Source organism: Miniopterus natalensis, chromosome 5, assembly GCF_054644295.1.
Source record: "Miniopterus natalensis isolate mMinNat1 chromosome 5, mMinNat1.hap1, whole genome shotgun sequence".
In the NCBI taxonomy this organism is placed as follows: domain Eukaryota; kingdom Metazoa; phylum Chordata; class Mammalia; order Chiroptera; family Miniopteridae; genus Miniopterus; species Miniopterus natalensis.
This window is the reverse complement of record NC_142085.1, coordinates 25625635-25649703: the sequence shown is the minus strand read 5'-3', so window position 1 is coordinate 25649703 and position 24069 is coordinate 25625635. Positions and strand designations below refer to the sequence as shown.

The 24069-nt window shown below is 38.5% G+C and overlaps 1 protein-coding gene across 5 annotated transcripts in view; it reads left to right on the top strand.

Annotated features, from left to right (window-relative positions):
* DST (dystonin) overlaps positions 1-24069 on the top strand; it is a 399279-nt gene that overhangs the window by 358742 nt on the left and 16468 nt on the right. For all 5 annotated transcript variants that reach the window (XM_087817457.1, XM_087817456.1, XM_087817454.1 and 2 more), the window contains 14 exons: positions 347-520; positions 849-1004; positions 3807-4004; positions 4348-4476; positions 7241-7411; positions 8260-8415; positions 8617-8823; positions 11567-11686; positions 14546-14715; positions 16038-16197; positions 18904-19098; positions 19611-19739; positions 22160-22303; positions 22998-23186. In XM_087817457.1, the coding sequence (XP_087673583.1) occupies positions 347-520; positions 849-1004; positions 3807-4004; positions 4348-4476; positions 7241-7411; positions 8260-8415; positions 8617-8823; positions 11567-11686; positions 14546-14715; positions 16038-16197; positions 18904-19098; positions 19611-19739; positions 22160-22303; positions 22998-23186 (2298 nt within the window). The remainder of the gene's footprint in view (positions 1-346; positions 521-848; positions 1005-3806; positions 4005-4347; positions 4477-7240; positions 7412-8259; positions 8416-8616; positions 8824-11566; positions 11687-14545; positions 14716-16037; positions 16198-18903; positions 19099-19610; positions 19740-22159; positions 22304-22997; positions 23187-24069) is intronic.

Here is a 24069-nt window from a genome sequence, read left to right as displayed (position 1 = left end):
TTTCTTCTTTGCTATATTTCACAATTCAGGTATTGAATATATATAATTAGACATTGGAATCAGCCTTGCAATTTGTTAGTTTTTTATTGTAGAGTACAAAAGTAGAATACCAAAGTTATAAGTAGAAACATCTTTCCATCAGGAAGCATTGAATAAAGAGAAAATATTTCCCCCTTTTTCTATCTATAACTCTTTTATTAGTAAACTGTGTGTTATGTTTTAATTCCTATTCACCCCCCACCCCACAATAAGAAGTGTGAATCAGAATAAAGGCATAATAGAATTATTTTTGTTTAAAGTTACTGACTTATAGCACATTTTCCCGTATATCTCTTTTTATAAATAGCAATTTAAGTCAGAGGCCTATCAACAACAGATAGAAATGGAAAGACTGAACCATCAGGCAGAGCTTTTGCTGAAGAAGGTAACGGAAGAAAGTGACAAACACACTGTTCAAGACCCATTAATGGAACTGAAATTGATATGGGATAGTCTGGATGAAAGAATTATCAACAGACAGGTATGTGCCAAGACTTTCGTAAAATTTTAATTTTACATATTAATGCAAAACAATTATTAAAAATTAAAATTAGGTGATTACATACACTTTTGAAACCCCTAAGTTCCCTTATTTCATTAGAGCTCTTTCTGCTTCTCACATGCCATTTTTTAACCATAAAGAGTTTCAGACTTAGAATGTAGAAGTTGATGACGATTGGGCTTCACTGGATCTGCTTTAATGTATGCTGCATGAAACAATTGATTTGCTGCCCATGTTTTATAAATGCATGTTATTCATAATACCAGGTTCACACATGGATTTTTTTTCCTCCCCACTTGTTCTGTAGCATAAGCTGGAGGGCGCCCTTTTAGCCCTTGGGCAATTCCAACATGCTCTGGACGAACTCCTGGCGTGGCTGACACACACCGAGGGCTTGCTGAGCGAACAGAAACCTGTTGGAGGAGACCCTAAGGCCATTGAAATTGAACTGGCCAAGCATCACGTACGTAGCTGCTGTTGCCTATTATGTTTCTTCTCTATGCATGTCTAGTTTCATCAATTTTTTTAATGTTTCTTCTTTATGCATCTTTCAAGTTTGTGATTTTAACACAAGTTCATATTTGATATTTGCAACTAAAGGTTAAATTTCTTGAAACACACTTCTTAAACGATTATAAAATGTTTTTCTCATTGTTCAAGGCAGTTATAAAAAATAGCAAGGATGGGAAATTTCTGGCTGAATTTTATTAGGGCTGCCTGGCAAACACTGAATACAGGGTTAAGTCCCTGATCATACCTGTCATTAGATTAATGTAGCATAGTTTTAGAAGTTGTTGAGAATAGCCTAATAAGTAATTCAAAATGTTGTTCCACCGCAGATTGTGTGTGTTTTTCCTCTGTTCACCCTGATCCCCATGGGTCTCTCACTGGCTGCTTGATTGGCGTGTCTGACATGTTTCTGTCGGTACATCCTTCATTATGTGGAGGCGCGTTCTTCTGGCTCTTTGTCTCTCTTTTCACTGGCTTTTCTTCTTAGTTCTTTCCTGGATGAATTAGGTTTTTAACATATTAGGTTTAAATTTTTTTTTTTTTTTATATGTCCTGTACTTGATTTAAAGCTTACAAATTGAAAATTGAGATCTGTGCAACACAGTTTTATATTGTGGTCATCTTTGTGACACTTGGTTGATAATTCTTAATAGAAAATTCCCTGTCTCTTAAGTTACTAGGCTTAGTGAAGGTTGTATGCCCAGCAGTTTATCGTGACATTCAACAGTCTTTCATAGAGCCTTAACACTCACATGAATAGTGCTGTCTTATTTAAGGTTAGGTCCTAAATCCTAACCTCACGTAAGGTTTTTTGATTATCAAATAGAAAAAGGCTATTTTACATACTTAATAGCATTTGAAAGTAAAAGACAGCTTTTAGCACTCTAAGATTATGATACACAGTTTTTGACTTCTTGCTTTAAGTTCTACTTTCATACTTTTTCCCCCACAGTAATTTTTCCCTAATTTTAAATTTCCTTCCTTTTTATACCTCATTCTGTCAGTATTTGCAGTCATTGCCCAACCATATTTGATTAACCAATTATGCATCATTAATATTTTTCATTATTTAATGTCTATAGTATACCTTTGCTAAGAGCAATAATGACTAGCCTGACTGCATATGAACAAAACATGTTCATTCTCACAGTGTGAGTTTATAGCATTTACATTTCATAAACTTAGCAGCTGCCCTGAAAGGTCACATGCATCAGTGACGGGAACTTTGTAGAATACAGTAGAGGTGGGAAAATGAGCACCCTGATCCAGTAATTTTGGTGAGGGATGAGTTAAGAGACCTTTTATTTCTGCTTGTTTATCTCTGAGCAGTTAAAAATGGACCCTTTTCTTCTTTCATTTCTCAGAGGTCAAAAGTTAAAGGACTTAAAATTACCAGCACAATTGCTGGAGGAAGGGAGGAAATGTTTCTATCCCACTCCTGCCTTTTTCTCCAGCTCCTAGGCTGTGGCTTATATAGGACTCAGAACATTTAGAAGATGAATTTTATAGAATTATTTTCTATATTTTTACCACAAGGATATTGAAATCTGGCCTTTTAAGGGTGATTCCTAGTGTTCATGCTTATTATAAAGAAGATTCCTTACTCAGTTGATGTTTTAGTCTTTGAAAATCACTCCTTCACTGGATGCCTCAGAAAATGAATATATATATAGTCAGAGACACAGTGGTGGTAGGTGGGCAGTGCCCTTCAGTGAAATCCTCCCTGGTCAGGATTTCACTCCAGATGTGGGATGTCTTACCTAGGACCCGAGGTGATGTCCCTTTTCCATTGAAAACCCTGAGTCAGTGAGTGTAGAGAAGATTATCATCAGCTCTTATTAACATTAGAGGAAGGGTTCATCTGATTTCCAAAAGCAAAACCACAGTCTTCTTCAAAGGAAGCTATTACTAAGCTGTATTTGTTCCTTAAGGTGTAAATCTTGTCATTCTTTTCAGTATAAAAAATTTGATCTTTTTAGCCTTGTAGTGCTTTCTGTACTAAACCACTCTTGCCCTCTGTTAGTGCATTCAAGTGTTACTAGCCTATTCTCGTATTTCTACTGTATAATAGAACAGGAAGGCATTGTTTACTGCGATCTGCAGTAAGCATTTCATAGGTGTATTTTCTAGTAAAAGAACTGCTCGACTTTGGAATGCTGGGCTTGAGTATCTCTGATATACAGTGCAGTAAATCTCTTTCCCTTTCGTGTTAGGGCCTCCCAAGATTCCTGTCAGCTTAGTAGTCAATTCTAGCACCATTCCAATGAGAGAAGATAAAAACATTGTATGATAATGTTTCCCTTGTAGAGTGCTAATTATAAAACATGGTGATGTTTATCTTAGAAATAGAATAATTTTATATTTGAAAACAAATATATAGAAATAAATATCTTTTAAATTGTTTACTTAAAACTTTAAAATTAAGTTCAATTAAAATGAGCTTGAATCAAATGAATACTCTTAGAGCCCTGTCATAATGTCTAGATACCTTAATGTCATCAATTCCAAAGCTGTTCTGATGGGAAGAACTAGCAGGGTCTCCCATAATCATTTCAGGGGCTGTTGGTAGACAGGAAGCTGCGAAGACAAGGGAAAAGAAGTCCCATCATTTTAAAACATCGTTAGTATTGAAATTCTATGTATGTGATGTTTTTGTTTCAGAATGTTTCAAAACCAGGAAATAAAACCGTTGCATTAAAAGGGGATGCTAACATGTTATAAACGAGCAACCATAGTGTTATCTTAATATTTTCAGGTGCTCCAAAATGATGTACTAGCTCATCAGTCCACAGTGGAAGCTGTTAATAAAGCAGGAAATGACCTCATTGAATCGAGTGCCGGAGAAGAAGCGAGCAGCCTCCAGAACAAGCTAGAGGTTTTAAATCAACGCTGGCAAAATGTTTTGGAAAAAACAGAACAAAGGAAGCAGCAGCTGGATGGTGCCTTGCGCCAGGTGAATGAGAGAACACACTCTGAGCTTTCTATAGCCTTCAAGACCAAAATGGCATGGAATCCTCTCACTGGTTTACAGACCCCTGCCTAATTTTTCTACCCCAAGGAGAAGAGTCAAAATAAGTGGGATAAAGAACTGAGCTGATGAGAGCGCAGCCTTCTGGCCCTGAGCCTAATAGCCTTAGCCGCTAGCGCGCCCCTGAAGGAGAGGCAGGCAGGCCGGGGGCACCCGCCGCTCTGCACAATGCAGGGAGAGGCTTAGCAGGCCGGGTTGTTTAAGCCTTGTTTTCTGCTTGAAGGTGACAGTGTTTATGGCCCAAACTTAAAACTCTCTGTCCCTCTAGGCCAAAGGGTTCCATGGCGAAATTGAGGATTTGCAGCAGTGGCTGACCGACACGGAGCGCCATCTGTTAGCATCTAAACCCCTGGGAGGTTTACCAGAAACGGCCAGGGAGCAGCTTAATGCCCACATGGTAAGTATATTTTTTCCCTACAGCTCTAGCCTCAGATTAAGAAACTGACCATTTTGTATGGGCCCTGGCGATAAATAATTCGTGGCAGAAGGTTTAAAGGATATACAGTTTTACAACAGACATCTCTATGTGTAAGTTGCTAGAAACACCATTTATTGATTCCATTTTTCAAGTCAGAACCTATTCTCTATTTCAAAGGTTAGTGTGTCAGTGTATGAAAAGAGCTTTTAGAAGTCTAGACATTTTTTAGGAGTATACATTCCCCCATAAAATGATAAACTTGTATGGATAGTAATAAACATTGTGTAAATTAAAAACTGTTGCTCATTGAGTGAAAAGAAAAAAAATCCCTCAAGTAATCAGAATTGAGTTAGAAATTATTGCTGTCATCATTGCATTTTCATCTTGTCTCATGGAAGGCTGGAAAATACGTGTTTGTTCTGTTAAAACAAAGTTACGTATTTGTTTTAATGGCGATAGGGCTGTATCTTCAGATTCACACTCTAGCACATGTGGACAGGAGGAGGCTTGCGTTTGATTGTCCAGCCTGCAGCCTTCTGCCTGGGGGCTGTTCCCACCCAGATTCTGTGACACTGTCAACACTGAAGGGTAAGGGGGGAAAAAATAATTAAGCTCGAGACTCTGGCTTTCTTTCATAGAGATATGGACTGACAAATTAAATTTAGACCGACTTTGATTTATTGACATTTGTTACTCATTTCCCATTTTAATTCGGCTCTAGAAGTTGTAAGCGAAGCAGTCTGTTTCAAATTTTGAAAAGGAATCCTCTAATTCTCACACTTGTGAATTTGCATCAGGAATTTATTTTAATATTCAAGCACTGATAATTAGTATCTTATGAAATAAAAGTAGAAGTATTTAGGGATTTGACAAAAGAAATAGGCCATTGCACATTAAAGTCTGCATTCTTTAGCAGATGTCTAATGTTGTTGTAAGAGCTTATTAAAACTGTACTTATTTGGAAATAATTTTGAATTTGGTGATTTGAAGAGGAAGTAGCCGCCTTGTAAGTTACTGTGAAGACACGCAACACTTCACAATTGCCATGAGCAGTTAAAATAAATCTTATTAATCCAGTATGGAATTTTATAGAAACCTTTAATGTATATTTATTATTTTAGAAAATTATTGTGTCTGTGGTTTTGTTGTTACTGTTTTAGTTTTTTGTGGGGTTTTTTTTTTTGTTTTTTGTTTGTGTTTTTTTTTTTTGGTGCCACAAGTGACCATTTCTTCACTTGTAAAAGTAATTAACTAAATGATCATTTGGGACTGTTTGTCTTTTCCATACAACCTGACTGACTCCCAGATACCTCTTTACTTTCCTGGAAGTACCTATGTAGTTATTACAGTGTTCATTAAGTGTAAGTTTAATGAATTCTTGAATAAACATGCCTGGGATTAATCTCTAATAACAAGTATTTTGAAAATATTAATTTAGAGGAATATAAGTAAAAAATTAGAAAGCAAAAAGCTTATCTTTAGGATATTTTACTTTTAGAAAAATATTGCGTATTAGCTTATGTGGTTTGGGTAGGGTATTTAAAATAACTTTGCTATAACCTGACATAATTTACCAGATTATAGAGAGTCTAAGATTTAAGGAATGCTAAAGAGTTATTGATACTTGTAATACATTTTTAGTAATATTGTTTTGATTTGGTTGTGTTAGAACTGAAGGAAACCAGAAAACCTAGAATATTATAGTTTCCTGAGATTTAGTTATATTTAAAAGTGTTGCCTTAGGATTAAAAGTTTTCAGTAGGTGATAATGTAAATATTTTTAGAAAAGTTTTTTGTTTTTTTTAAAACTTAAGACATTATAAAGTTTTGAGGCAATGAAAATGTTCTGGAGTTATTAGTAATAGTTGCACATCCTTGTGAATATATTAATAACACACTGAATTGTACACTTTAATATGGGTGAGTTCTTTGACATATATTTCAGTTTTTAAAATTATAATAAAATTGAAGACATTGGACACAGAATATATAATTTTTCAGTGGGAGCTAATGATTTGACCTACATTATAATTGAATAAATGGACTAAAACTAGTCTTACTTTTTTTACAGGACTGTAACTGTTGTTTCATTGATTTTAAACTCTGAATTTGTTTAAGCAGTATTTTTTATATTCTCCATACAAGATACACATTGCATTCTAGTTGAAAGCTTTAAAAATGTTATCAATGAGAGTAATATTCTCATAGTAGTACAAGTTTGGCTTTTGTGATTCCAGAGTCTTAATAATCAACGTAAATGTCTTAGTAGACTGGGCCTTTACTTTCTATCCACTGGATGTCTTCTAAGCCCAGAATTAAATTATACCCAAAAATATTACCGTTCTTGTATAATCTGAGGAGAAACTTAGAACCCACTTTACAGAGAAGGAAATGGAAGCTCAGTGAGGTTAACTTATTTGCCAAAGATCACAGAGCTGATTGGTTACCACACAGGGAAGACTTTCTTGATACCATTTAAAATATTGCTTCACAAACCTCCGCATGCCGGAATGGATTGGTGATAATAGCAGCATTTCTGAGATTTCTCAGTAGACAGGGTGTGCCTATAGGTTTAGATGTTGTCTCAATATAATGAAAAGTTAGAATGTGTCGGGGTTATCTTGTATGCCGGATAGAGATGAGTATATGATAAGGGGCTTGGGATTGATGACCTGGAATAAGAACTCTTGGATTTTATTCTCTTAAAAAATGATATAACTTGACGGACAATATCTCAATTTAGGAAATCTGTGCTGCCTTTGATGCTAAAGAAGAGACATATAGAAGTCTGATGCAGAAAGGCCAACAGCTGCTTGCAAGATGCCCCAAATCTGTGGAGACAAATATTGACCAAGACATAAATAACTTGAAAGAAAAATGGGAATCTGTGGAAACCAAACTCAATGAAAGGAAAGTATGTGCCTTGATTAATATGATAGAATGAGTGTTTTAGTTGTTTTATTTCATGGGTTTTACCTTATCTCTGGGTAGCATGATCAGTGGAACTTTTAATGATCCATGTTTGAATTTGCGTGGTATACATAAGGAGGTTTCATGGGGTCAGTTGAAAATAGTGTCCTGTCTTAACTTAACATAGAAGAACAGAGTTAAAGGAATCCATTCAAACACAGATAACGGGTGTATTATAGATCACTGTTGGCTGGGTATATTTTTAAATTTGTGAAAATTCTGGATTGTTAAATAATTCTGTTCTAATCACACATTAATAAGCAAAAGGGTGTATGTGGGGGGAGGAAGAGAGGGAGATCAAGAGAATAAAATAATTATCTATATATAGTAAGTGCTTACATGATAAAAATCCATGAGACGGGATTAAAAATATTACTATTTAATGCTTTAAGAAAAGTGATAGGATAGGAATACTAGATTGTATGTTCTCACTGACACAGTGTAAGTATATTTCATAGTATTGCAATTCCAAAAATTAATCACGTGATGGTCAAGTTTTCTTTTTACAGATTCGGTTTAGTTAATTGTGGTCTGTGGTTAACTGCCCAGGCACCAAGCCCATAATTTAATGTATATTAAAATGTTTTTAGCTGTAGTGAGATGCTTCTTACTATACTTCAAAGGGTTTGGTTTACCAGTACCTTAGTGAAGGCCCATGACATTCATAAACTGTTTAGGCAATATAGCTTCTGCATAAATAAAGTATAGGTGGGAAGGATATCTGCCAGAGAGTGATTTAACTGGGAAGAAAAAATTCATAAATATCACCTACTAAATAATCTCTCTTCGCAGACTAAACTGGAAGAAGCCCTCAACTTGGCAATGGAGTTCCACAATTCTCTCCAAGACTTCATCAACTGGCTCACCCAGGCTGAACAGACCCTAAATGTAGCTCCTCGGCCAAGTCTTATCTTGGACACAGTCTTGTTTCAAATCGATGAGCACAAGGTATGCTATAACTCCCATGGGTAGCACTCCCACTGCAGACCTTTTTAGACAGCAGGCTGTTTTAATGTCAAAAGCAGGAATTTGATAGTTTAAAAACTTTCTTTTGTCCCTTGAATAGTTTCAGCTTATGACACCAGAAGCATTTTCAAGGTAGATCCGTTTCTCATTTGTTTCTAATTTTACCCATTTTTTGGGGGAAAGGTCTTTGCCAATGAAGTAAATTCTCACCGTGAGCAGATAATAGAGCTGGATAAAACTGGAACCCACTTGAAATATTTTAGCCAGAAACAAGATGTTGTCCTCATTAAGAATCTGCTCATCAGTGTGCAAAGTCGATGGGAAAAAGTGGTTCAACGGTTAGTCGAAAGAGGAAGATCTTTGGATGATGCAAGGAAGAGAGCCAAGCAGGTAAACCTTTATAAAAATTCTCTGAACTTGGCAATAAACCAGTTCTAGCTGTTGAAATAAATATGTTACTCCTCGTCATTGAAGTACTTGTATCACAGGCTGTCTTGGGTGTAATAATCCTGGCACAAAGCCAAGGTGTTCATTTCCTAAAAGGGCGGTGGCCTAGGTTGGGATGATGATATCACTTTTTGATCTGGCAGCAACTTCAGGCCCTGGGGACTAATTTTGAAAAGACTGATTGTAGCCTGGCCGGGCGTGGCTCAGCAGTTGAGCGTCAACCTAGGATCTGGGCGCTCTGGGTTCGATTCCCGGTCAGGGCACATGCCCAGGTTGCGGGCTTGATCAATGACTCTCTCATCATTGATGCTTCTATCTCTCTCTCCCTCTCTTTTCCTCTCTCTGAAATCAATAAAGATATATTTTAAAAAAGAAAAGAAAAAGAAAAGACTGATTGTAGCTTGATTTCATAGATAGACCATTATCTTAAGGCCCAGAAAGAGGCTCAACGTTTTTGTTATTGTGTTTGTTTTAGTATTTTCTTTGTCTTTTCAACCTCCACTCTCATAATGAGATTGAGATGTCAGACTTCATTGTATTGCTACCTTTTGTTTCGTTCCTAAGCCAAACTTTGTTCAAACTGTCAGAGCTGAGAGCCAGGCATTTAGCCTTCTAGGCAGCTTTCTGAAAGGGACATTCTCTGCCCGAGTGGGTCAGGACTCCTCACCCCTCTGAATCTGTGCACTTGTTGGCAAGCCTCTCTTTCTTTTCTAATATTTAGATATAGCTCCATCCCACTTTTTAAATTGTTTGAATCTTTGGGAGCTGCTTTTTTTTTTTTTTTTAAATCTAGAGACACGAGGAACTTGCCTTACTTCCTTCACCTGTTATTAATATCCTATTCTAGACTAAACACAGAGAAGTAAAATTACGTTTCACTGTTCTCCATGGAAGAAGAAAGATGCACCCACCTTGCTTGGCATATATCGTTGATTTTTACTAGAAACTAGACGGTGTAATTTTGAAGCTGAATTTTTCACTCTTTTTGTCCCATTCAGTTGCATTTGTTCATCACTGGTGCCGGACTCCATTGTTTTGGGGAGCTGGGCTCAGCTGGGTGATATAAAAGTTGTCATGGGAGCCTAGTGTTTCACTGTTTAAAGCTATCAGCATAAGTTTTTAAAGGCTTTAGAAATGACAGATTACAACGCTGTTGGAGGATTACATGCCATATATCCCGTTTTGAGTGGGAGGTATGATCCATGCAGTGTTACAAGTGAGTTCCTGGAATGGAAGTGGTCCCTGATGGTCTTGGAAGACAGTATTAATGCTGAGCCTGACATCTTTCTCTCCACATGTGTGACAGTGTCATCTGTAGTGTAGGCATTTTTGAGCTATGAGCATCTAGCTTATAAAAATCTCCTGGATGCCAGAAGCCAGTTGCCCAGTCTCTTCCTCCCTTCTCCATTTAATCAATTTTATTTTCTCTGTTTAATTAACTTTCTAAGGATTTTCTCCTGGTCTCAGTGCAAAAGCATAGCGTTTCTTCTATTTGTATGACTTAAAAATAGTTTTGAAAGTAGGACCAGCCTTAGGACCTGTGCATTTATACCATTACACTTACCATGTAACTGTTAGAGGCAGTGTTATTTGTAGTAAGACTACCCGACACTGTGACTAGCTGTATCTTTGTTTTTATTCTAAAAATCTCAGTTTTGGGCTCAGATGTTGCCCATAGCACTCCGACTTGGACAATGCATGTGCCTGTTCTGGCCTCGGTGTTTTCATGTTTAAACTGATTCGCGTTGTGGGCGGGGTTTGTCGGGAGGGCAGGTTTATGATGAGACGATCTCACGGGCCCCTTGCAGCTTTTCTATTCCGTGCTCTCATGGTGCTGTTTTTGTAAGAAGTGTCTTTTTGTTATTTCATTATTAATGTGCTTTGATATAAAACACATTTTATTTTGATTACTTAAGTCTTTGCTATGTATCTGTTCACTCAAGTTTATTACGAGACATAATTTATAACCATTTTCACAACTTGGTCTCCAAAAATAGTACCCACTAGTTTTTGGTGATAAACAGAAAACAGACTGTGGGTGAAATGAAATATATGTAGCACCAGACTGTTTCAAGGTCATAGATGACAAAGAGAATTATATTTTGTTAGAACTCAAGTATTGTGGGTTCCTTTACATAATTAAACCAATTATGTGAGGCACGGGCATTAATTTGAGGATTTCGATAGCAACAGTAAAGATGTTCAGGTATCTGTGTAATAAATAGGAATGAAATGACCTCTTTCTGTTCTTGTTACTTTTTAAAGCCAGTTTGCAAACTTTATTCCTCTCTCCCGTTTTGTTCCTTTTCTTAACATAAGAATTAAACACCTTAAAAGTAAACCCAGACAGAAGGAAGCAAATAAAATTCTCTGAGAGTTGATGTTAATTATTAAGAAAAAGAAAGGGAGAGAAGTTTTCCCTGGTGCTTTCTGCCATTTCGGCTGTTTTATGAACTGTATGTGCTTGATTGAATTATAACAAAGTGACGTCTCAGGACCACAAAAGCCACGTGTTAAGACAGTTTGTAATTTGCTGATGAAATGACTGCTTTTTTCTGCTTCAGGGGAATTGTTGAATTAATAATTTTCAGCTTTTCCCTTAATTTGTATTGTAAATAAATGTTTGATTTTGAATATAGTGAGTATACCAGAAAGTTGTCTTGACAAAGTGTGAATTTCTTTACAGTTCCATGAAGCTTGGAGTAAGCTTATGGAGTGGCTAGAGGAGTCGGAAAAGTCTTTGGATTCTGAACTGGAAATTGCCAACGATCCAGACAAAATAAAAACACAACTCTCGCAGCATAAGGTGAGTCTCCAGTTAAGAAAAGCATATTGTGCCCTGGCTGAGTGGCTCAGCTGGTTGGAGCTTTGCCTGTACACCAAAGGCAGCAGGTTCAATTCCCCAGTCAGGGGTCAGGGCACATACCTGTGTTATGGGTTCAGTCCCTCGTCTGGGAGCATACTGGAGGCAACCGGTTGATGTTTCTCTCTCTCCCCCTTCCTCTCTCTCTAAAAATCAATTATTTAAAAAAAAAAAAATGTCCTCAGGTAAGGATTAAAAAAAAAGCATATTGTTTCTTCATAGATTTCAAGATCGCTTTTCAGTTCTTACTTGATTGTGCATTTATTTATCACTAGAGGGAAGAAAGGTGTTTCAATGTGAACTACATGAAATTTAAAACCGATTGCCCTTCACGTTGGCCAAGTGAAGGGAGTGTCTTTACTCTCCAGGGACCATTCCATTATGATCCAGGGTTAATTGGTAAAAGAAAACAGACAAAATTAAAACTGGAAGTCTAAAACATAAAAAGAATTTGTAGGAGTTCAGACATTGACATTTCAATTCTATCTTGTGTTTTCTTTTGGATTCTTGCCTTGTGTTTTCTTTCATAGGCCACGTAGAAGATAATTCTATAGTAAAAAAAAGTAATGTAAGTTGTTTTCTTTTTAACAGTGCATTAGGAACAATTAGTTTCCTCTCCCTCAATTGGCATTGCCTTACCCTCAAAGACGCACAGCCAGTGGCTTCCTTGTGCAGATTAGGAGACTGTAGAAACATTGCATTTTGTATTTCCTACCTTTTCTCTTCCTCTACTCCATTTGCCATCCTCCTCAGATCTGTTGACTTCGGGTCCTTCTGTCATTGCGTCTGATCATCAGCACTCAGGGTGACGATGTGGGTAAGAGGAGAGTGGCTCCCTCAAGCAGTTTTACGGTTTTAGGAATCTACTTATAAATCATTGCTTGAAAGATGATAATTTATAAAAGGATGGGAGGAAAAAATGGGGCAATATAAGGTCATCATCAGAAAATTCTCATATTTTGGCTGTTTCCACTGGTGAATCTGACTAACCTCAGAGGGTCCCGATCCTAGGGTGATGGAAGGGAACGTATTGAGCATCTGGTTTTGGCCAGATGAGCGCTTACGAGTGGCTTGTGTCCCCGAGCTGCCACATCTAATATTGCCGGGACAATGACCGCAGCACCTTCCTTCCTTCCTTCCCCTCTGGTGGAAAAATGAGAGCCTCCTTCTCGATATAGAAGATCGTCTTTGAACTTGATCGTAGATGTCGTGTCATGTAGTCTTATGAAAGTATATTAAATATTTAGATTAGAAAATCCTAGAAATAAGAACATGCAAAGAACCCTGTTAGATTCTCTAATTTCCCTAGTGTGGCCTATGGCCATAATCACCATTTCTCTGAGACAAAGATACAAGGAACATCACGCCAATTTTAAAAGAAGTCTTTTCTGTTCATTATTTGGGTACTTTTTTGCTTTAAAAAGTTTTAGCCTACCCTGTATTCAGCTACAGTATTTATTATGTATCTGCTATGTGAAGAAAAATCTGCCAGCACCATGATTCTAAAGCTAACATTCTGTTTAGAATAACATGAAGAAAAAAAAATACTAGGTACAGAAAACACACTGCAGAAATAGTGTGATATTGTCATTGCGCTCATCGCTGAAAAATTCCCAGATGTAGTTGCCTCCTTGTACAAGACAAAATAAATAACTTAGTCATTATAAGACACTTAAAGTGTCTCGCTTTTAAAGGCAATAAAAACTTATTAGGTAATTGTAGCTGAGGTTATTTTGGAAAATTATGCATTTGCATAGCATTTTATTACCTGGCATGATTCTGATATGCTTCCAGGATTGAGAAGCACTGTATTAAGTGTTCCCATGATAATTTATGATCTTGTAAGATGCCTGTTTAGTTGATCTTGCTTTTTCTCATCCCTGGGGTCATGTGTTCAATACCAGTTGTCTCCTCCTTTCTATTACATACTTATGAACACACAGAAAATATAACCTGATAATGAGAGGCCTACAAAGACATTATCCCTGCTCCATCCAGAAAGGCTTATAATTGAGTTGTGTAGAAAGAATAGAATTCGGCCCTTCCACACAAATGCAAAAGTTAACAAAACAATGTAAAAAGTAGCAAAGCCTAGAGTCATGTTAGCAATGTATCTGTTTGATACTTAGAAGAGTAACGTGCAGATCTTTTGAGACTTCAGTAGGTCATTATAGAGGCGGAGAGGAGGGGTGTAGGCCTCCCAAGTGGTGTGACCAGTAGGTTCAGACATAGGGATCTATAGATGTGGTTCTGGTTGCGCCTCATCCTAGTTCACAGATAAAATTACATGTAACATTATTGTGAGTGTCAAAAATGCGTGCCAGTAAATCTGTTTGACAAAAAATACCAAACTAGTAAATGTTTATATCCGTGTCACTCCGTGTCCTTACGGGACCCTTAGTTACTCATAGAATGTTAACTACATTTTCCTCCCTAGACCGTGGGATTTTCAATAGTTTATTAGCAATTTCATCTCATCATAACTAGCATAATGTTTGTGGTTTATAGCTACAAAAGACTCGGGGTTCGTTTTGTTTTGAAATTATTTTCTTGATAATAGTAGGTGCTCTAGGAGACTCCTGGCTCCTAGAAAGAAAGAAATCCTTTGATTTGAAAAGTTAAAGATTATTTTCTAGCCCGTTGTGCTCCTGCGTAGAGTACAGCACTGAACTGTTTGACTTACTTGCTGATGTCTTTCAGTGGTTCCACCCCGTTTATTAGAGATGCCTCTTTTAATGCCTCTTACCTATTCGTGTGTTCGTCCCGAGTATAGATGCACATTGTTTTCTTGTTTGATATCAGGAGTTTCAGAAATCCCTTGGAGCCAAGCATTCTGTGTACGACACCACCAACAGAACTGGACGTTCCCTGAAGGAGAAAACCTCCCTGGCTGACGACAACCTGAAACTGGATGACATGCTGAGTGAGCTCCGAGACAAGTGGGACACGATCTGTGGAAAGTCTGTGGAAAGGTGAGATGTTCTTTAAGGCACTTCGGTGACTTTGTAGACCTCTTCCAGATGCGTTTAGGAACCTGAAGTATGCTTTGCAGGAACGTTTAGGAACCGTGAGCGTGTCCTTGGCCTGGGGAACTCCTGCTGGTCCTTCGTGCCCCCTTACACGGAACCTGTACTGAGAAGGCTTTGCTGTTCATTATGGTTTCTTTCTAACTCAGAAGTGAGGGCATTCTCCAGGCTTCTGTCGTCTCAGTCCTGACTTACCACAGTTGCCTCCTGACTGGTCTCCCCGGCTCTGCTGTTGTCCTCCAGTTTCTACATAACTACTAGGTGGCCTTTTAAAAATGTAAATGGAAGCTTGTCAGTCCCCTTTAGGGACTTAATATTGGTGTAAACTAAAATATAGACTCATATTGTGCAGGGTCTACTGATCTGACCCCTGTGTTCCCCTCCAACTTCCACCCACCCCTTTCTGATCGCCCCTTCCCTCATTATACTTTGAACTATGAATACCCAAAACTTATTTCAGAATTTTTAAGAATTTAAGAAAGTATGATAGGACTGAAAGAGTTCAACGATCTTAGAAATGGTTTCAAAGTTCTCGTTGATCCTCAGTCTGATTACTTTTGTCAGTATCAAGATTAAATAGAGTATTTTATATTCCACTCTAGGGAACTTCACAGTAAGCTTTTTATGTTTTTTAGAAAAACTTAAAAATCTTCTCCAATCTCAAAAGGTCATGCTTTTTACAATGTCATATAGTCAGATAAATGATTTCTTTTATATGACATTCTTGAAAAGACAAAAGATCAGTAATGGCAGACAGATCTGTAAATGCCAGGGGTTGGAGGTGGAGGCAGGCTGAGACTATAAAGAAGCACATGAGGGGGATTTGGGGTGATGGAACTGTGCTGTATCTTGATTGTGATGATAGCTACATGAGTCTACCTATACATGTGTCAAAATTCATAGAACCGTATACCCCAAATCCTCCATATTACTGCATGATAATTTAAAGCATAAATTTTAAAAATATATTTCTTTTAGTTAAAAAGGCATATTTTCATGAAGAAACTGAAGGGTCTGTGATTTCCAGAGGTGGTGGTGAGGGAATTTTCCTGGAACAGACGCCATGTATTTAAGGAATAAAAGAGGAAATTTGAGAGAAGTGTGGTTATCTTCTAAGGAAAGCAAAGAAACAGCAACGAATACCGATATATTGCTTTTCCTCTTGAGTACGGCTCAAACTTCGTCAGTGGGTTTCAGCTGTAAGGATGTACAGGCTGGCCTTTTTTGTTGCTGAGATTGATTTTTTTCACCCTCCCCACTCCCCCCAGACAAAACAAATTGGAGGAAGCTCTGTTATTTTCCGGACAATTCACAGATGCCCTGCAGGCCCTCATTGATTGGTTATATCGGGTGGAACCCCAGCTGGCAGAAGACCAGCCTGTCCACGGAGACATTGACTTGGTGATGCATCTGATCGATAATCACAAGGTATTGTTATCTGGGTCACTTGATTCATTTCATTTTGTTATTCTGTGTAGGGAAGGAACTGTGGCCACTTAGCCTGTTAAAATCACAGAGACTGTATATCATGCTACGTGGCAGCCTTTAATATTGAAATGTAGGTACACTTGAGAAGACTCAGGAGGCCAGCTTTAAAAATGCTGTCGGAAAGTCGTCGTAGGATCAATGAAATCCTTTTGTTTTTAATTTCCAGATCCAAGACCTTTTAGAACTTGGGAAGTAATTTCATTTCTCTGGTACTTCGAAACATGTTTCAAGAATGTTTTACTATCTTTTTTTTTTATTCATTTAAACAATTATGTAATATAATTAAAAAATCATTCATTCAGTGACCTGGAACCTGATTGTTGTGTAAGTGGGTAGATTTGTGATGTGATCTAGCGGGGTCATGGTCAGCTGCTTTTCTTTTCATTTTTAATTGTTTTAACCTTGCCCATGGAACTACAGCAACTTGTGAGACACCAGCTTATGCTGTGAGGGGTTTGGCTATTACTTCAAGAAAATTGGTTTCCTTGTAGTCTCCTGACAATGTATGTTAAACTGTCTTGCAAATCAAAAGTCATATTTGAGACCTCCAGCTGATGCTGTGTGTAGGTTCCTAAGTTATGATCAAATGCTGTGTTACAACTTAAAGAGCCTTAGAAACAACATGGGGCCCTGTACGGATGTAGAATGGCTGTCTCAGAGTTGACTTTATATCTAGATATTTTACAGCACTATACTTGAATTCGTGTTATATTTCCCCTCTGTAATTTTTGAGTTCAGAAAGTCTATTTCATTTAAAAATGTTCTCCTTACACTTTCTGGTTATGTTACTTTGATCTTACCTGTTTTTTACGTAGTTGGTCCTGTTGGGTATGAGTTCTCCTTTTCTGGTCCTATTATCTCGTTATGTCAGTAAAGGAGAGTTTGTTATTTTGAATATTAGAAAATAAAAGAATAAATGAAGAACATTGATCGGGCCCATCAAAATTAAAAATTTTAAAAATGATGTTGCTTTGCCTATATTAAAACAAATGTTTCGTGCATGATTAATATAAACTTTTCCATTTTCTGGCATCTATTCAATGAGTAATGAATAGTGTAATGTTACTTTTTACATAAATACCATTTTTGTAAGCTCACTGTCTAAACATTTACTCCCCTAGGCACTTGCCAGGTTTTTTATATATTGAAGGTCATCAAGAATGAATTAATCATTCAGCATTAGTAATACAATTGGAAGGCTCAAGAAGAGGTTTAAGTATACAAAGGACATTGGAAAGTCTACTCAGAACTATTGGATTAGTCCTATCACACATAGGATGTTTAGACACTGTATTGTCTATGCATGTGCGTGTGTGTGTACGCGTGTGTGCACCTGTCTATCTGTAGGCCCATCTCGTCTAACACTATTAGAGTGAAATCAGCAAATAATTCATCGCACTGTTTTAGGATTGGTTTTGATGGGCTCTCTTTTATGAATGATCTGAGTATCAAACTAGAAAGCCTTGGATATAGCCACAGTGATAAAATGTGCTTGGTGTAGTATTCATTTGTGATGATTTATTTTTTTTAAAGAAAAATAAGTTAATTTTATTCTATACATAAAGTTGGTTATTTGAAAGATCTAGTTTTATATACAGACTCTTGGATCAGAAGTAAAGAACCCTGGACTCATTTCTTGGATTAAGTCTGTGGCCAAAAGATGCCAGTTTAACTCCTGGCGCATCAGAGTTCACCTAAATTACATGGGAGAAAAAAACAAAAAGATTTTACCCCAAGGATTTAAGCTGCTAAAATTTGACATTATGGGTTAGTAGTATTCAGGATGCTATAAAAGACAAAGGCATGTTATAGAGAAAAGGGACTACATGCCAACTTTCTGTGAGATTTCCTGCCATTATCTCTAAGGATCCCCATGAAGCATCCCAGGATTGCTTAGTCATTTGTTAGTCTCTTAGATATGTTTACTAATTAAGAGTAGTGTGGTAGCCAACACACACTTGCTACTCAGTAATGATTGGAGAGGAATCGAGACACATTTTAAGGCATCATTAAAAAAAAAAAAAAGAATTTGATGTGTTATTTTGTCGAATTGAAATATAAAAGGGTGGCCACTGTTATTTAAATCCAATGTGTCATTTTAAAAATAGGGTTGTTCACGCAGGAGGATGTTATAAGATTGAACCAATTTATACAAGACTGTGTGTTTTTTTAAAGAACTTTAAATTTTATTTTTCAACTACAGTTTACATTCAATATTATTTTGTATTAATTTCAGGTATATAACATAGTGGTTAGACAATCATATATTTACAGGTATTCACCCCAGTATTTCTAGTACCCACCTGGACCATACATAGTTATCGCAGTATTACTGACTGTATTCCCTGTGCTGTACTTTACATCCCCATGACTGTTTTCTTACTGCCGATCTGTACTTCTCAATCCCTTCAACGTTTTCACCCAGCTCCCCAACCTCCCCTCCCCTGTGGCCACTTTCTCTGTGTCTAAGATACAAGACTGGCCTTAACAGAGCTCTGACAGATTTTGTGAAAAATCTGGGTCCTTCAGCTGTAGGTCTCAGAGATCTGTACATGATGTTATTTACACACACATATTTCAAACTCTTTTTCACTGTTTTGGTTTTGTAATTAAAAATTAAATTCTATAAAAATATGGTTTTCTTAGGCCTTCCAAAAGGAACTGGGGAAGAGAACCAGCAGCGTGCAGGCCCTGAAGCGCTCGGCCCGAGAGCTCATAGAAGGCAGCCGGGACGACTCGTCCTGGGTCAAGGTCCAGATGCAGGAGTTGAGCACCCGCTGGGAGACCGTGTGCGCACTCTCCGTGTCCAAGCAAACGCGCTTAGAAGCAGCTCTGCGCCAGGTAAACGCCGGGTACATTATCGCGGGGCAGAGTGAGAGGGTGTTGAGGCCTCGAGGAGAACTGCTCTCCTGGGGAACTGTGAAGCTCCTCATTTCTTAGCCAAGATAGTCGTGGAGAAGATACGTAGGGTGCCATTGCCTTGGTTCTCCCCTCCTCCTATGTCTCCCCCAAGAATTTAAGTGACTGCTGAGGGATGTTTTCTGATCATCCCATAAATGTGCTGCTTGAGTAATTTTTCAGCTTGAATGTATAACAGGCTGCCATGCATCTAAAATCAGATTGTTAAAATGGTGAGTTATTCACATATATAGGCCTTTTTGATGTATTAGATGCTTCCTTACATTTGTAAAATGCAGCACCATATAATATAGCTTTATCTTTTCAACGGGCATCATGCATGTGATTAATCAGTTTAAATATAAAACTTTTTCTTTTCATTGAGAGGAAGAATCTACTGCACTAACCAGCCTGTTGGGAACTCTTGTTTGGGGGGTGTCTGTGTGCACCCTCAGGCAGAGGAGTTTCACTCCGTGGTGCATGCCCTCCTGGAGTGGCTGGCGGAGGCCGAGCAGACCCTTCGTTTCCACGGCGTTCTCCCAGAAGATGAAGATGCTCTTCGGACCCTCATTGATCAGCATAAAGTGAGTTACGTAAATGCAAAGTAAAACTAAATGAGAAAATCAAACAAAGTAAAGAAATTAGGCTCGAGTTTGCAAATACCAATCGGGTGACTATTTCCCTTCCTGAGAACTAGTTAAAGGTCTAGTTCGTTTGAGAATTCACCTGTGTTCTCCTTGCTTGCATAGGTGTGTCCCATGCACCTATACACAGGTATGTGTAGCTTTCTCTTTATGTTTTCTTTATAAAGAAGGTGGTTATTCTAAAATTAGTCACTTGCTTCCCTATCTTTAGAAAGCTCATTGATTTTTTTCTGGGGGGTTATTTGGCTTCTAACCAAAACTGGTCAATTTGGTTGCTCTTTTATGTGCATTTCAAAGGTGAAGTTTTCTTAATGAGCAGTTTGGCATAATTTTATCATTAAAATTATAAATTAATAACTTTGACTTCCAAGACAAGCAGGTAATTTAATAATTGGCCTTCAAATTATATTTTTAAGCCTCTGCCAGTTCTGTTTTTGATCAAGAGCCACCTTAATTTTTTTTGAGAATTAACTCTAGTATAAATTATAAATTGATAAAGGAATCATATAAGCACACATTTTATTAAATAATTAAGTAAAAACCTGGCCATTGAGTTTCAGATCAAGATCTTTTCTGTGATAATGCACAGAACTAGCAAAACCCTTCAGACAGTGGCACAGATAGCTCTTAACAGATGTTTGTTTTTTTAACCTTTGACTCTAACTGCCAGGAATTTGCAATGTTAGCACTCAGTGTAGTATTGATGTCAGGATTCCTGTTAACTTTAAAGGATCTGTTAAACCACTGAGTAACCTCATCTTTCAAGGTCAAGTTAGAAATACATCATTAATTCCAGTGTAGCATGGGTTACATCATCTATGGAGACTTGTTATTTAAATTACTATGCTCTTTCAATGATGGGTTGTGTAACCCATAGCAAAGAAATATTGCCTTGTTATTAAAAAAAGTGATGTGAGCTTGTATGACATTATCTGGAGGGATGAAATGCTACCTACACCATTTAAAGTTGAAGCTAGAATGTAAGAGTAGAAAAATTACATCAAATTTACTGTCAATATTTTATTCAATCATTGATGTTTCTGTCTCTCTATTCCTCTTGCCTCCTCTCTAAAAATCAATAAAAACATATTAAAAAAAAGTGTGTTGTGTTAGTGGAGTATATTGTTCATGAACCTTGACTCCACAGTAGAGAAAAAAAAGTGTAAATAAAAGGTTGAAAAACACTTATTCAATCACAAAGACACAAAATTGAACAAGACACAGTCTTTTGATCTTGTGGACCTTAACATCTAGTAGATTCGTAGATAAATTATGTTAGCACAGCAAAACGCTCGAGTAGGAGGCATATGACAGAGCTGCTTCCCAGTGCTTCAAAACAAAAGGTCACCAGACTTTATAGTAAACACCTGTAATTTCATATGATCACCCTGGTCACATGGCATGGGTGTCCGCCGTGTCTACAGTCTCTTGCACCCCTCGGACAGTGTGATCACGGAATCCTTCTTAGCATGGGGGTCCAGATAGATTGGGGTGTCTGGAGGCTTGAAATTCAGTGTGTGGTTTTGGAAGCATGTCACCTGTTTTAGGGTAAAGGTCCTCATTTTTTAATCACACTTGCAAGTTCTATGACTCACTTATCTGTGGATACAGCTCTGACGATAGAAAGTGTAGTTACGTATGTAAGGCCTTTGTAAAAAGAGTGATTTGAAACCCTTTCCTGGGACCTTTTGAGGCTTATCTATCCTGCTGGGGCAGAGACTGGCTCTTGTTGGTGTTAGAAAGGGAGGGACAGTTCTCACACAGCTGGCCTGCGGTCTGGCCCCCTCCCTCCAGCCTCCCAGGGACTCTTTCCTGGCTGGACGTTCATCTCTCCCACACTCTCAACTTCTATGGCTCCTTGCCCAGCCTTCTCTCTTCGTTGGCACATTTTTGGCACACATTCCTATCTCTGCATAGTTAAAGCTATTTTAAATACTAACCTTCTTGTCTTTTCTGTTAAGATTTTTGTTTTTGATTTTTCCCCCAATCAGTATTATTTCTATCTCTGCTATTACTGTCTCTCCCAATCCTACTCTTCATTAATAATATAATTATAATATACCCAAAATTAGGAGAGAGTATTTCTTGAATAATGTATGTACACATTATAAATGTATAACTTAAAGCATAAGGTACTATCCTATAATTGCAGTTTTAAATATGTATGAGAAAGCACTTTATTTCCTATTTTTGTGCCTTCTTCTCACTTAATTCCCCAGTTAGTGGATTATTTCTGGCTGTGGATAAACCAGTTGAAGTTCTTGCTTACTTGTTTAACTCTTGACAGTCGAATGAGTGTCACCGGAGTTTTGTTTTCCACCGGTGCCAACTGCTAACTGAAGTCTTCTCTTCTGCTGTAGGAATTCATGAAGAAACTGGAAGAAAAACGAGCGGCGCTCAATAAAGCGACCAGTATGGGGGACGCCGTTCTGGCCCTCTGCCACCCCGACTCCATCACCACCATCAAGCACTGGATCACGATCATCCGGGCCAGGTTTGAGGAGGTCAGTGTGGCGCTGATCGCTTCAGGGCAGCGGTGGCCTTGAGAGTCAGGGGGTGTGGAGGCCTCAGCGTTCGAGATGCACTTACGGCCATGGGAACATGAGGCCTCTGCATGAGAACAGGAGGACTGTTCTTTAGAGCACCCTTCCCGTGAGCATCCCCTGGCCCTGCAGCCCACGTTTCCTTCAACGGTGAAGGGAATTTTGCAGCCCTGTCCCCGAAACACGAAAAGGCAAATACTTGCTGCGCCGTGTAACCTACTTCCTCTCTCATGTCCACACTGTGTCTGCTGGATAACCCAGCGGCCGAGTAGCATTTCAGAGTGGTGTATGCGTGTGGAGTGGATTGCACGCACGAAGTGAATTAATCCTGCGCTTAAGACCTGAGCTGTTTTTGCTTCTGCTCTGTTCATGGAATGGCATACTCGGTCCTTCAGAGGATGCCTGTCTGAACGGGAGTTCGGAAGCAAAGGGAAGCCTGGGAGGTTGACATACGTCTCTAAACTTCTGAAGGTGACGAACGTCACGGAGGGCCCCCATATCCTCCACGAGCTGGGTCTCGGTAGCACTGAAGGGATCTAGAAAGGCTTCTAGCCCAGGATGATCCTATTTTACACTTAAATTTTGTGTATTTTACATCCATTAAATTCTTCACTAAGATGGAAGAGATTCAGAGGAATTTCTGTTTCTCCAACAGGTGCTGGCCTGGGCGAAGCAGCATCAGCAGAGGCTCGCGAGCGCCCTGGCTGGGCTCATCGCCAAGCAGGAGCTGCTGGAAGCTTTGCTGACCTGGCTGCAGTGGGCCGAGACCACGCTGAGTGACAAGGACAGGGAAGCCATCCCCCAGGAAATCGAAGAGGTGAAAGCCCTCATTGCAGAACACCAGGTAAAAGAAATACCATGCTTGCTTACCCTGGTCTTCTCAGACTTTTTCTTTCTTTCACTGCAGTTGTGCTCAGAAGATTGCTTTGTGCTTGTTACGGTCACTTCCTCAGACATACTCCTCAGCTCCTTCCAAGTGGGCTCCTAATTCTACCACCGCCTTGAAGCTTTCCTCTTCACTGTTACTGAACTCCGATGGTCTCTCCTCTTTGTTATCTTCCCAAAACCCTTTCCTTTCTGGCCTCTGAAGTTACACTCACGAGGCACTGTCTCAGATAGGCTCCTGCCCTGCCTCTCACTTCCTCCGTGGCCGCTCTCCTGGCATCTCATCCTCAGCTCTTTATCCATTCATCTCTCTCTCTCTCTCATCTCAACCTTGGCTGGTTTTATTGCTCCACGTCTGCATTTCCTACTGTCGGCTGTTCAACATCTCCAGAGAGGCCCTTCAGTACTCCAGATACATAGCTGTGTACTCTTCCTAAAAAAAAAAACACCACTTCTGTATATCCTGCCTGTTTTAAACCCTGAAATGATGGGCGTCACACTAACTCTGACTTGTTTGCTTGTTGGTCTAATTTACATTTACAAAGGGAAAACACTCTGTCAGCTTAGTTGGTTAAACAGTTAACACTGCCGCTGTATTTTAATAAAAATATAAGATATCGATGTCTGTTCTGACCCTGCGGCATCTCAGGCCATGTTCTCCGTGATCAGAGTTCTCTAGTGTGACAAATAACTCCAGAAATGTGTCATTTTCACTTTCATCTGCCCCCTCCTTTCCCTGTCTCTTCTCACTATAGTCTCTGCCTTTGCCACATAGCCCAGATATAGGAATACATACAATAATAATATATCTATATAACATCAACAATATAGTCAACAATAAT